The sequence below is a fragment of the Stegostoma tigrinum genome, chromosome 3 (assembly GCF_030684315.1).
Source record: "Stegostoma tigrinum isolate sSteTig4 chromosome 3, sSteTig4.hap1, whole genome shotgun sequence".
NCBI classification, from domain to species: Eukaryota; Metazoa; Chordata; class Chondrichthyes; order Orectolobiformes; family Stegostomatidae; genus Stegostoma; species Stegostoma tigrinum.
This window is the reverse complement of record NC_081356.1, coordinates 112,613,602-112,628,745: the sequence shown is the minus strand read 5'-3', so window position 1 is coordinate 112,628,745 and position 15,144 is coordinate 112,613,602. Positions and strand designations below refer to the sequence as shown.

General features: G+C 41.4%; 1 protein-coding gene across 1 annotated transcript in view; it reads right to left on the bottom strand.

Annotated features, from left to right (window-relative positions):
• Positions 1-12,340: 12,340 nt before the first annotated feature.
• LOC125450853 (ufm1-specific protease 2-like) overlaps positions 12,341-15,144 on the bottom strand; it is a 45,511-nt gene continuing 42,707 nt past the window's right edge. The window contains exon 10 of the mRNA XM_059645014.1: positions 12,341-12,466. Coding sequence (XP_059500997.1) covers positions 12,383-12,466 — 84 coding nt within the window. The 3' untranslated portion in view covers positions 12,341-12,382. The remainder of the gene's footprint in view (positions 12,467-15,144) is intronic.

Below are 15,144 nucleotides of genomic sequence, written 5' to 3'. Positions count from 1 at the left end.
GGGATGGTGATGCTGGTGTCTGGGACGTTATCCGGAAAATATGATTTTGTGAGTATGACTATGTCAGGCTGTTGCTTGACTAGTCTGTGAGATAGCTCTCCCAATTTTGTCACTAGTTCCCAGATGTTAGTGAGGAGGATGTTATAGGGTCGAGTGGGCTGCTTCTGTCCTCGCCTTTTCCAGTACCTAAGTCAATGCCAGGAGATTTCTGGAACCTACACAGAGATCTTTATATCCTCTTTAGATGAGGTCCCAGAAGACTCGAGAATAGCTAATGTTGATCCGTTATTTAAGAAGGGTTACAGGGATAATCTAGAAAATTATAAACTAGTGAGCCTGGCCTCAGTGATAGAGATATTATTGGAGAAGATTCTTAGGCACAGGGCTTACTTATATTTTGAAAATAATGGACTTATTAAGGATGGTCAGCGCGGCTTTATGCACAGGAGGTTTTGTCTCACAAATTTCCATGAGTTTTTGAGGAAGCGATGAAGATGATTAATGAGGGTAGGATGCGGCCTTTGAAAGTATTTAACAAAGTCCCTCATAGTTGCCAAGTAAAGGGGGCTTATTGTATGTTAAATGCCTTGATACTGCTTCAACTTTTCTCATTAATATTTCTGATTTCCTATCTTATCAAACGTGCCAATGTTAAGAAACAAAAACAGAAATTGCTGAAGAAACTCAGCTCTGAACAGGTGTCACTGGACTCAAAATGTTATCTCTGTTTTTTCTCCACAGATGTTGCCAGACCTGGTGGGTTTCTTCAGCAATTTCTGTTTCTGTTTCAGATTTTCAGCATCTGCAATTATTTTACTCTAGACATTGAGAAAACCCGACATGGGGATCCAAGCAGGTATCTAGTGAATTCAGCTTGCTGACCGCTCTGATAGACATCCATGTTGGACACTAGTCGCCAAAATATCACGGCACACTCCAAGGGTTCGAGTCGCACACATCCCATTTAGACCCACACAGGCGCCTATTATGTGAAAACCTTTAAGAACCATCATGGTACATCTCAGATCCACTTGCAGGATTCTTCTGCACTTCAATTCTTCACCTCACGTTGAACTAACCAGTATCATTATAATGCTGCAATAAGGGTCTATGCACTTTGTGACACATATCCAGTTCATGGATTGGACCAGGTTGTATAAGTGGGCTCTATTCACTGTCACAGTGCTCAGTGAGATTACCTGGAGGCTCACAGCATCTCTGCTTTGTCTTTTTGCACTTTGACCCTCAGCCAGAGATACCAGGTTCATATTACTTCTGTCTTGGCTTGCCTTCCAGCTCAGACGCAAAGCCAGGAAGCTTGTCATGGCTGTCAGAGATGAGAGGACTGTGTTTTTCATTTTGAGTGCTTTAGCTGATGCCAAGTGGGTTCATCTATTTTCATTTCTTTTTTACTTGCCACACACTGTCAATAGCTGAGCATTCAATCATTAAGATCAAATTTGTAAAAAGGACTCAGAGATGTGTCCTAGATAACAAAGTGTGGAGCTGGATGAAGGGTCTAGGCCCGAAACGTCAGCTTTTGTGCTCCTAAGATGCTGCTTGGCCTGCTGTGTTCATCCAGCTTCACACTTTGTTATCTTGGATTCTCCAGCATCTGCAGTTCCCATTATCTCTGAGATGTGTCCTCCCCAGTTGTGATCTACTCTCTTCAGAGTTTCTGACGGAAGCGTTTCATGTTTCCCATAGTTGCTGCTAAAACAATTTAGTAGGCTATTGGTGACAAGTCTGGCCACATTGAAATATGAAAGAGACAAATTTATGGATCAAATGAATGCTTCTCATCCTTGGTTTTTGATTGCAATCATAAATCAGCATGTATTAATAATGAATTGAGACCTCAACTGACATGTGCCTAATAGAAACAAAAACAGAAATTGCTGGAAAAGCTTAGCAGGTCTGGCAACATCTAGGAGAGAAATCAGAGTTAACATTTTGGGTGGTGGCCCTTCCTCACAACTAGGTTTAATAGCCCTGATCCAGAGCCTTGTCAAACAATCAAGATTGTTGCATAATTAGAGGCTCCTGTGGTGCAGTGACAGTGTCCCTACCCCTCTGAGGCAGGAAGTTTGGATCAAGTCCCACCTACACCAGAGGTGTGTAATAACATCATTGCTTAAAAGGTATGAAAGATTCCAACTATTCATATAAAAAACTCATTTGAAAGTGTAAAACAGATCAACTTAAATGTTAAGAATAGGTTGAACATGTAATTTACTCATGCAATTTGATAATTCCTTCCAGTGAAACTGCTACGTTCAATCGAAACAAGGAGTCTTCAGTTTCAGTGGCAGGTGAAATGAATAGATCGACATAAATTAATTCAGCTTCTGAGGACTTTTATGGGACATTGGTCATGTCTATATCTCTGAAACAGCAGGTCTTGTTTCAAGAGGTGTGTTTATATCAATGAGAAAGCTGGTCAGAAATTGTCTAATTAATCTGTCTAAATAATGCATTGAATCTGACTGTGCACCTTACACACATTTCTTTCTTACTAATTCATGGGATGTCAGCATCACAAATTTATTTTGTCAATTCGTCCATGGAATGTCAGAACCACTGGCAAGACCAGCATTTATTGCCCATCCCTAATTATTCTTGAGAAACTATTGGTGAGGTGCTTTCTTGAACCACTGCAGTTTGCCTAATGTTGGAAAAGGATTTCAACGATTTTGGTACGATAATATAGCAGGGACAGCAATATAGTTCCAAATCAGGGTAGGTGTGTGTGGCTTGGAAGGAAATTTTCAGATGGTGGTATTCCCACATGTCTGCAATAATGTTCTTTTAAGCAACTAGGAGATTAAAACACAATGTAAAGCAGAGAAGATCAGCTCAGTTTTGATAAGTTGTCTTGGAAAGAGCTCCTTCTGGAACCAATTTACTACAAAGCCATTGATTGGTTCAAATCTATTGTGAATTCCACAACTCATAAATCTCTACATAAATGAGAAATGAAAACAAAACTCTCGAGAAACACAGCATCTCATGGAGATCAAAGTAGAATTAATATCTCAACTTTGGTATCACTCTTTACACTTGATTGGCACCTTTACCATAACCTTCAACATTCACTTCATTCGCCACCGACACACAATGGCAACCATCTTCAAGAGGTACTGCAGGAACTCTACCACCTTCCAAAATTGCAATTTCTACTGCCTAGGAAGGCAAGGGCAGCTGATGTATGAGATCAGAGATAATGGGAACTGCAGATGCTGGAGAATCTGATATAACAAAGTGTGGAGCTGGATGAACACAGCAGGACAAGCAGCATCTTAGGAGCACAAAAGCTGACGTTTTGGGTCTAGACCCTTCATCAGAAAAGCCTGATGAAGGGTCTAGGCCTGAAACATCAGCATTTGTGCTCCTGAGATGCTGCTTGATCAGCTGATGCATGGTTTGGCACCAGAAGGAAATTCCACTCCCGAGTCACACGCCCTCCCAAACTGGAACAGTTTTAATTTTCCTTCACTGTCACTGCTTCAATATTCTGAAACTTTCTTCCTAACAGCACTGTGGCTTCTCAATACCCCAATTACTGCAGTGATTCAAGAAAACAGCTCACCCTTGCCTTCTCTGGGGCAATTAGGAATGGGCACTAAATGCTGACCCAGCCAGTGATACCCACATTCCATGAAAATTTAAAAAGGAAAGAAAAAACCATGATATTGAGGACTACTGTCAAATTTTCTGTTCAGAAAGTATGATTTGAATTTGGAATGAGTACCAGGCTTGTAAATCTGAATCCTTTACATCAAATAAAAGTTTACTTCCAGCATGCCAGCCAATCAGGTATTGGGGCAGATTTCTGGGCATCCACAAAGCACTGTAGGTCGTCAGCAGCAACAGAATTGTATTCAATCACAGTCCACAACTTCATAGCCTGGCATATCCCTCACTCTACCATCATCATCCACCAGGGACATTGTCCCTAGTTCACTGAAATAGTGCAAAAGGGTATGCCAGGAGCATTACCAAGCAAAGTGAAAAAAAATGTGAGTTGTCAACCTGGTGATGTTGCAGCATGGGACCATTTGTACACCAAACAGCATAAGCAGCAAACAATTCCACAACCAAGAGATCCGCTCTACACTCTGCAGTACTGTCAGTCGTGAATGGTTGTGGACAATTAAACAGCCCCTTGGAAGAAAAGACTCCACAAGTATCCTCTTCCTCAATGACTGGGGAACCCAGCATGTCACTGCAAAGACAGTAATAACAGCAATCTTCAATCAAAAATGCCAAGTGAATGATCCATTTTAGTCTCGTCCAGAGGCTCCCAGCATCATGGGTGCAAGTCTTTAGCCAATTTGATTAGTTTGACATGATAGCAAAAAACGCCTGACGGTCCTATTTACTATAAAGTCTACAGGCACTGACAATATTCTAGCATTAGTAATGAGGATTTGTGCTCCAGAATCTGTTGCACTCCTAGCTAACCCATTCCAGTACAGTCACAACTCTGTCATTTACCCGAAAATGTTGAAAATTGCCTAGGTATGTACTCTATACAAAAAGCAAGGCAAATCTGACCTGGCCAATTATTGTCCTGCCTGTCTACTCTCAATCATCAGCAAAGTGACGGAAGGAGTCATTGGTGTCAAGCAGCACTTGCTTAGCAATAGCCATGCTTGGTGATGCTCAGTTTGCAATCACCCAGGGCCACTCATCTCCTGACCTCATAACAACCTTGATTCAAACATTTTGAATAACTGCAACACCAAGGAGCTCTAACAAAGCTAGAATCAATGGGAATCAGGAGGAATAATCTTCGCTGGCTACATTCATACCTGGGGACAAAGGAAAATGGAAGTGATTGTTGAGATCAGTCATCTCAGCTCTAGGATGTCAATGCAGGAATTTGTCAGGCCTGGTCCCAACCTTCTTCAGCTGCTTCAACAGTAGACTTCTCTCCATTATCATGTCAGAAGTGGTGATGTTTGCTGATGATTGCACAGTCAGATGGTGAAGCAGTCCATGTCCAAACACAGCAGGGTCTAGGCAATATCTGGACTTGCACTAAATCCACAAACACACTCTCCCCCATGACCAACACTCAGTAGCATCAGTGTGTTATATCTACAAGGTGCACTGCAAGAATTGATCAAGGTTTCTTTGACAACACCTTCCAAACCCATGACTGCTGCCATCCGTAAGGACAAGGACAACAAGATACATGGGAGCATCACCACCTGCAAGTTGCTGTCTGAGCTGTTCACCATCCTGACTTGGAAATATATCTCTGTTCCTTCACTATTGCTGGGTCAAAAACCTGGAATCCTCTTCCTAACAGCATTGTGGATCTGTCTACAACAAACGGACTGCAGCAAGGCAGCTCATCAACACCTTCTCAAGGGCAAAACCTCCTCAATTAGCAATAAATGCAGGCCATCTAGCGATGCCCACATCCCGTGCGTGAGCAGTTTTAAAAATATCTTGATGTTGAGGAGTATCTCTTCATGATACTTTAATAGATACGTTGTATATTTTTCCCAAATAAACAAAGGAAGATGAATTCAACCTTCTTTCTTGCTCATGTTTCTCAGAGTTTTAATTGTCTACACTTGTAACAGCTCTAGCACTAGAACCGTTAAATGATAAGGACATATTGCATGGAATAGAATAGTTTTATTTTGTGCATAAATGATTAAGATGTGAGCTAACTGATGTGTTTAAAATGATTAAAAGATGACATGGTTGGTTCTGTGGTGGTACCCTGGTGATATGGGGCATAGTTCCCTACTTGAAGCATTAATTAGTTAGTTGGAGTCAGAAGTAGTTGGGATTGTTGGGGACAGTTGGAAGGCAGGTATATGTAGTTGGGTGGTTGAGGCTTGTCAGGGGATAGTGGGTAGTTGGGTTAGTCTGTCCGATTACTGAATTGGTCAGGTGATCAGCTGTTCAGAGTTGTTGACAGGTATTGGGGTAATCAGGTGAGTTGTTTGTGTGATTACGGAGGTAATCAGGGATCCTGTTGGGGTGCTCAGTTGAATTAAGCTGAAAAACTGCTGAGGTTAGACCAGGTATCAATCCACAATATTTTCTGGGTAATTATGCTGTTAATTCCCATGTTTCTGGCCCAAGTTTCCCTCCTGAGCTCAGGGTTGGAAACATTTATCGAAGATCAAGGCAACAGTGATTCAACACATCGGAACTACCCTCCCAGGGTAATTGCTGCGTTCATCTCTCAGTCAGGGCTTATGCAGGATTTGATGCCTATCTTTCAACATAAGTCCTATCTCTGACGTTCCAGAGATCAGAAAGTCTAGTCGATCATCGTATAGACTATGAGTGACTAGATAGTATCTTGTGGCATTGCTCATAAGTAGTCTGGGATTCAAAAACAATTGTACAATCTTGGTTTAACACACTTGGCTTGTACCTTTAAAACAAAAATTGAGCCTTCTGGAGGGTCATGAAAACTTTATTGCTGTGTGCAGCATGCCTATTCACTATTCCAGGGCAAAATGATAAATGTGCACATCTAATACTTCTAGACAGAAAAGTGTGCTTCTAGTCTTGACACTATTCATTGCCTATATTTCTTTCATCATCAAGACTAAAGGAGTTCAATCATAAGGATACATTAATTAGAATTGGCAGTTCCAAGATCAGCATTATTGTTCTGGGACTGTGATCTCCACAGCATCCCTACTGTTTTCTAAGAACTCTGAGACTCACCTTTCTTTTTCTCCCATACAAAATTGAGGAGTTGCCTTCTGTGCAAAAGGCCTTTTGATTCTCTCTGTTGCAGTTGGTTAGGAATAAGTTATTTCCTGGTTACCACGGCAATAATTCAGTTACAGGGTGTAAATGACTACTTCTGACTCCAACTAACAATTTTCTGATGAAGGGCCTAGGCCCGAAACATCAGCTTTCCTGCCCCTCTGATGCTGCTTGGCCTGCTGTGTTCATCCAGCTCTGCAACTTGTTATCTCAGAGTCTCCAGCATCTGCAGTTCCAACTATCTCTGAAATAATTCAGTTACCATATGTTTGCGAGGGGTGATATTAATAGGGGGAGTCCTGACCAATCAGAAATCTAACCCAACGCTATTGAGCAAATGAATACAGGTAATAATCGCGTATATCAGTCATGGGGAGATTAATACACAAGGTAAGGTCCAATGGATTTGGGCCACATATGAACATGGACGGAGAATTGACCAATAGACAAGAAGCAAAGGGCAAAGATAAATTAGTGCACTTCCAATTTGGCAGGCTGTGACTAGTAGAGTGCTACAATGGTCAGTACTGGGCCGCAATAATACATTAAATGAAGAAACAGAGAGTAATGTATCCAAATTTTATGATGAATTTTTACTTTTTCATAAGATGTGGACGTCACTTCTTGCCCATGCCTCATTGCCTTGAATTGAGCAGCATGCAGAGTGGCTATTTCAGAGGGCAATTGAGTTACTTAGGGGGAGGTGATGACAAAATGGTCATGTCTCTGAACTAGTAATCCAGAGATCAATGGTTAAGGATCTAGGGACGCCATAGCAGAGAGTGAAATTTGAATTCAATAAAAATCTGAAATTAAAAGCTAGTCTGATGATGGTCATTGTTGCTGACATGAATAATATCTGGTTCACTAATGATCTTTAGGAAATGGGTGCTGATGTTCTCAGCTATTACATTTTACCTGTGACTCCGGATTCACAACAATGTGGCTAACGTTTAATTGCCATCTGAAGTTGTCTAGAGAGCCAATTAATTCAAAGAAAACTAGAGATGAAATAAACACTGGATTATCATGTAACTGAACTGGATGACTCACAAATTTTTGATCACAAAAGGCAGGGCATCCCATGAGGTACTAGTGTCAGAGTGCTGAATTTATTTCCTTTTCTTTCTCTGCCGCCAATCTACCTTGTAATAAAGGCAAATGGAGTTAATGCAAAATACTTGATGTGCATTTGTGTCATTTTGAGCTATGGCAGGCCATGAATATCAATGCTGCTGTGTTTCAAGGAAAGATTCACAACACAGTGTATTGTTTTCTTCCCCCTGTCCTACAACGTTGGCCATTGAAGAATGGAGAAAGCAGGACTGAGCAAAGGAGATGTTTTTCAGCCATTCAGGCAGGGTCCCATCCATTGTAAAAACCAAAAGAACTGTGGATGCTTTAAATCAGGAACAAAAACAAAGTTGCTGGAAAAGCTCAGCAGGTCTGGCAGCATCTTTGAAGGAGAAAGCAGGGTTAACGTTTCGGGTCTGGTCTGTTGAATGCTGTTGAGGCATATTCAAGGTTATGAAAGGCCTTAACAAGTCATTTACTAAAACAATGGTTCCCTACGCTGTGGAATCTAGGAAAACGGGGCACAGTTTCAGGATAAGGGGCCAATCATTTATGGCTGAGGTGAGGAGAAATTTCTTCACTCAAGAGATTGGGAATTTTTGGGCTTCTCTATCCTCAAGGGCAGTGGATGTGCCCTCATGAATACATGAAAGGCTGAGATACAGACCATTAATGTCTCAATGAATCAAGGCATATGCGGTGCAGACCAGGAAAAGCGAGTTGAAGCCTAATATTGACTAAAATTATGTTGAATGATAGAACAGCCTTGACAAACTGTATGATCGTCTCCTGCTTCTACTTCCTATGTTGTCACCAGTTTAAATAGTTTAGATTCAGAACAAATCTAGCACTTCAAAACTGGGCATCCATGAGTTTCTAAAAGCCATTAGCATCAGCAGAATCACAATCTGTAATCTTTTAGACTGCCATAGCCTTCATTACAACATTGTCATTATTCCAGGCATTCAGCCCTGATTCAATGCAGAGTACAGGAGAGCATGCCTAGAGCAGTATCAGATGTCAAAACAAGTTGCCAATACAATGAAGTTATAATGCAGGACCACATATATTCTAGGTGGTGGAAGCAACATGTGATAGGCTACTGGATCATGTCAAAGCTCCAATCCTTCCATAGTCAATCATAACTTAATAGATTGAGGATCAGGCTTCCCATCCTCAAAGTTGGGGGAGCCTGGGACATCAGTAAAAATGACAACTTCAAAAACATTTGCAGCCATCAACAGACATAAGTACGTTGTGGATGATCCATCTCTGTCTTGTCCTGTGTTCTTCAGCTTTCAGATGTCAGTCTTTGGCTAATATGACTCAGTGCAATTAATTCATATCAGAATTAAAACTTGAAAGCATTCAAAAAGATTTATAAGGATGTTGTCAGGGCTGGAGGGTTTGAGCTATAGGGAGACGCTGAATAGGCTGGGGCTATTTTCCCTGAAGCTTTGGAGGCTGAAGAGCAATCTTATAGAAGTTTGTAAAACCATTACGGGAATGGATGGGGTAAAATGCCAAGGTCTTTTCCCCAGGGGCGGGGAGTCTAAAACGACAGGGCATAGAATTAAGTTGAAAGAGGAAAGATTTAAAAGGGGCCCAAAGAGCAACTTTTTCATGCAGACGGAGGTGCATATATAGAATAAGCTGCCAGAGGAGGTGGTGGAGGCAGGTACATTTACAACTTTGAAAAGGCATCTGGATGGGTATATGAATAGGAAAGGTTTAGAGGGATATGGGCCAAATGCTGGAAAATGGGACGAGATTAATTTAGTATATCTGTCAGCATGGATGAGTTGGTCTGTTTCCGTGTTGTATATGTCTGTGACTCTATGAATAGCGGAGGGACTTATAGGAAGGTACTTGTAGTAGGAGGCATTACAATTAGGTACAGGCCCAGCTCTCGATAGTCGGAAGAGTCTAGCAGGTAATGTTTTTGTCTAGCTTCAGGATATCTGCTGTTGGCTGGAAGGAGCTTGCCCTGTGAGGCAGAGTTTCAGTTGTTGTGGTCCATATAGATACCAATCACAAAGACAGAGTTATGAAGATGTTTGACTTAGGAAGTATGAGTAGCCTGGGTCTAATTTAAAATATAGAACCACAAAGATAATAATCTCTCTCCTACCTTCTTCCTTATGAAGTTGTTTGTCTTTCCCTACTTTATTTTCCTTTTTATAATTGCTTATTAATGATTTAATAAAATTAATGTTTTAACATAATATTTGGTATTGTATCACTCATTTCTGTTACATCCACAGGTCTACTCTGAGTGAAAGTGAGACTCTTCATTGGATTCCCACCCCACTTATGAAACTGATTGATTATCTTAACTTGGTTGTTATTGTAGCCATTGGGACACACAAGTGCTTAGAGTGCTGCTAATGGCTCAGTACCATTCAGAACTCCTCCAATTTTACAGCAGTATGTCCCTGCATTGCAGCAAGACCTGGGGAATATTCAGTTTTGCCCTCATAGTTGGCAAATAACATTCATGCCCCATAAATATCAGAAAATGTTCATCTCCAACAAAAGCAAATCCAAATGTCTCTAATTTGTAGCCATTGTATCACTGCTAACTCCCAAACTATTACCTTCCTTTGACCAGAAATGTAACTGGATTACTCATAAATACAAAAGCAGTTCCAAGATTCTGAAATTTAATGTAAGTAACTCACCTCTCAACTCTTCAACATTTGTACACCATCTACAAGTCAGGAGTGTGATTGAATGATTTCCACTAACCTGGTGGTATGCAGATCCAATAACGGACAAAGAGCTCAAAGTCACCCAGTTCAAAGCATCTCATCCACATCGTGTCCTTACATGGAATTATCACATTATTCCTTTACTTTTGATAGGTTGCAGCAGTTCAAGAGGCAGGGCTTAACAGCACCTTCTCAAAAGCAATTGCGATGGACAACAAATGGTCACTTTGCCCACATTTTTGAATTTTATCAAGGGATGTGAGCAGGTTATGAGAGAATGTCATTATCAGATCTCTCTTTGTGCTACTGCAAAAGACACAGCATGTCTGCCAGTGCGTTGCTAAGCAGAGGATGTCATTCTCGGATGCAAAGAGATGGTGATGTAGTGCTAATGTAATACAAAGACTAAGGTATGTGGTCTGGAACCATGAGTCCAAATCCTAACATGGCAGCTTGTGGAATTTGAATTCAATCAATAAATCTAGATATGAAAGCTAATATCAGCAATGATAATGATGAAATATAATTGTTTATTGTTACATACACAACTGATTTACTAACGTCTGGTAGGGAAGGAATATCTTCTACCCTTATCTGATATAGGCTACTTGTGATCCCAGACCCATAGTAAAGTGGTTGAGTCTTCCTTCTGAAAGGGGCTAGCAAGTCACTCAGTTCAAGGGCAATTAAGGATGGGCACCAAGTGCTGGCCTTATCACTGACACCTACATTCCATGATACAATAAAAAGATGCTGGAAGTAATTGCCTGTGTGACCTACCGCATTTTATAGCTTTGCTGAGGCTGGCACTATGGAGAAATATATTTGGGTGCAGTTTTAATGTTTGAGAGTTGTACTAATCAGGATTTGTTAAACCCAAGTTGCCAACTATCACAAAAATATCATCTGGGATGTAGAGAGGGGAACTTTAACCCAAACAATGGACAGGTTTGGCCTAGCATGGGTTAAAGAAAAATCAGAGTTCCAACTCAAACTTGGTTTCAGCCCACTCACTTTTGACTTTAACTCTTTGAAAGGTAGACAGGTGGTCATCCCATCCCAAAGAGGCACGTTAAATATAGAGGTATGAGCTTTTGTGCTCCATTCAACTTTTGAATTTCAGCTCAAGGCAGTCTAGTCTCCCAAGCACTGGGGGAACCCAGGAGCCACATCCAATAGAGGCTGGCTAAAGATCTAGGGGCTGAGTGCCTTTAAATCTACATCCATGAAACAGACAGAGGAAATCCAGTGCATGGGCATCTGTGTTTACCACTGATCTTACCACTCGGTCCACCAAGCAATCCGACCAGATTTTTGAACATTTTCTCCTCATTCCCACCTCAGTTTGCCTTCAGTCACTATCCCAAAGCCTCTAAACGTCTTCCCTCTCACCTTTGATCCCCGTTCCCCCCAGCACCAGGCACTAATCTCTCCTCTGAGGCCACTGTCCTCCTTCTGTCACTCTGATTTCTTCCCTGAGGTTTTCCCAATAAGGCCTCATATGTTCTATGCTATGGCTGGCAGCCTACCTGATCAGCCATACCCTAGTTCCTAACTCTACCGATTGATAGTAATTATTAAAGGAAGCAGAATGAAAGCCAATCAAGTTCTTTCCAATGAGCACCTCTAACCTTTACAGTTTAACTATCTTGTACATGAGGCAATAAAATAGTAAAGATATATTCAGCTGCTGTTTTTATTGCAGTAATTGTGAAGCACATGTACTCGACCCTCAAGTTCTTATTGTGGTTCGAAGTTCCAAAAGATTGTAAGAGTCCTGCACATCTGAAAATTAAGTTCCATTCCAGCCACAGTTTCCCCATGCATGAACTCGGGTAGTGGTGACTTTAAACACCCTCTGGTCTCTGAGGAAGGGATAAGCCATAAACCTCCAATCCCGACAAGAATTCTTCATCTTTCCAATCGACAGCCTGAAATATAAAAGATAAAATGGCCCTTAGAATAAGTGCTTATGCCAGTACTAGATTATTCCTATTTATGCTGAAGATGAACTACGTGTTAAAGATGAGCTATGTTTAACCTAGTGTGGAGCCAGGACAGTGACTGATTGATTGATTGATTTATTGTCACATCTACCAAATTACAGTGAAAAGCTTTGTTTATGAGCGGTGCTAAGCAAAGGATGTGCAGATCAAAAATAATTAGACAGAGGCATACAGGTTACATTACACAGGGTGTGCACTAGGCAAGATCAGCATTAGCAAGATCAGCATTATTTGAGGCTAGGGAGTTCATTCATCAGCCTAATAACGGCCAGGAAGAAGCTGCTCCTGAACCTGCTGGTGTGTATGTTCAGGCTTCTATGTCTTCTGCCTGATGGAAGAAGTTGTAGGAGGTCATTACCAGCATGCAATGGGTCTTTGATTCTGTTGGCAGCCTTTCTGCGGCAGCAGGCCATGTAAATAGAGTCCATGGATGGACGGTTGGCTTCCATGATGGTATGGGCTATACCTTCTGTAGTTTCTTACAGTCCTGGGCAGAGCAGTTGCTGTACCAGGCCACTGTGCTCTGGAACAATATGCTTTCATTGGTGCATCTGTAGAAGTTGGTGAGGGACGTTATGGACATCCCAAATTTCCTGGAAGAAGAGCCATTGTTATGCCTTCTTCACTGTCGCATCTATGTGGGAAGTCCAGGACAGGTTGTCGGTTATCTCACTCATCTCACTCCAAGGAACGTGATATTCTCAACCACAGTTCCATTGATGTAGGGGCCACACTCTCCTCATTTTTTTCTGAAGTCGATGATCAGTTCTTTAGTTTCTCTGCACCACGTCACCAAGACCTCTATCTCCCTTAATAAAAACCGAAAGAACGGTGGGTGCTGTAAATCAGCAACAAAAACAAAGTTGCTGGAAAAGCTCAGCAGGTTTGGCAGCATTTGGCCATTCTGAGGAAGGGTCATCAGATATGAATCGTTAACTCTGTTTTTTCCTTCACAGATGGTTCCAGGCCATCTCTGCTTTCCCAGCAATTTTGTTTTTGTTCCTCTATCTCCCTTCTGTAGTTTGACTTGCTAAACTTCCATCCCATTATTGTGGTATTGTCAGTCGACTTGTAGATGGTGTTTGTTTGGAATTTGGCAATGCAGTCTAATGTGTACAGGGAGTACAGTAGGGGGCTGAGATTACATTCTTGGGGGTCTCCAGTGTTAAGTATTATTGTGGAGGAGGTACAGTTACCCATCTTCACTGATTGCGGCTTATGGGTCAGAAAGCTGAGGATCCAGTTGCAGAGGGCGGAGCTGAGATCAAGAGCACGCAGTTTTGAGATCAGTCTGGAGGGGATAATGGTGTTGAACATGGAGATGTAGTCAATGAGCAGGAGTCTGATGTAGATGTCTTTGATGTCCAGATATTCCAGGGATGAGGGCAGGGCTAGGGTTACGGCATCCTTTGTTGACGTGTTATGTCAGTAAACAAACTGTAGGGGATCAAGGTGGCTGGGAGACTGGAGTTGATGTGGGCCATGATCAGCCTCTTGAAGCACTTCATGATTATGGAGGTCAAAGCCACTGGGTGGTAGTCAATAAGATATATTGCATATGTTTTCTTAGGAATGGGGATGATGGTGATCTTCTTGAAGCAGGTAGGGCTACAGCTTGTAGGAGGGAAGGGTTGAAGATGCCAGTGAACACCTCCGCCACTTGGTCCGCACAGGATTGAGGCATGAACCAGGGTTTGAAGTGGGATGGGGAAACTGCTATAACAGTGAGGTTGCTTCTTGATTGTCTTCTGTATGATTATTTAATGTCTACCTTTTTTTTCTAATTCCCCAAAGGTCCACCATACTTGAAATGTTGCAATCAAAGAAACATTTTGCTCTCAAAAGGATGAATAAAAACTTGGCTAAGGTCTACAATGGCCAAATCTGGCCATTTTTGAACAACCTTAGCAATTCTGCAAGAATATACATGAGTTGGTTACGAATGTAGGATGCATGAGCAGGAGTAGGTCATTTCAGATCACTCAATAAGATCTTTGCTGAGATGGGTGTGGTCTCAATTCCTCTTACCTGTATGCTCCTCATAATGCTTAATTCTCTTTTCTAACAAAAATCTCTACCTCAGTCTTGAATAAATTGATTGACACAGCTTCCACTACTTTCTGGGGGTGAGAATTCTGCTTATTAATAATTCTGTGAGAACAAAAAAAAATTCACTTCATCTTAAGGAGAGTTTTAAACTGTTTCCCTAGTTCTAGGTCCCCCCTGCCCCACAAGTGAAAGTATCCCCAAAGTATCCAACCTAATAAGTCCCCTCAGGATCTTATATGTTTCAATAAAATCACAAATCATCCATCGAAACTCCAATGAATTATTAAATTTAAATTCAACCACCTGCTATGTTGGGATTTGAAACCATAAGCCCCAAGAGAACTTCAACCTATTCAACCTTTCTTCCTAAGATAAGCCCTTCATCTCAGGATTATATGGAATGAAGTCATAAATTACAATCAGACCTGAGAACGATGATAAAGGCTTTCATTACCATATACAAGATGACAATACTGCAGAGGAATGTTAAGCAAATGGATCCAGTATCATGCAATCATAAAAACACCTAAGTTCTGAAAATCTCCATAAGAACG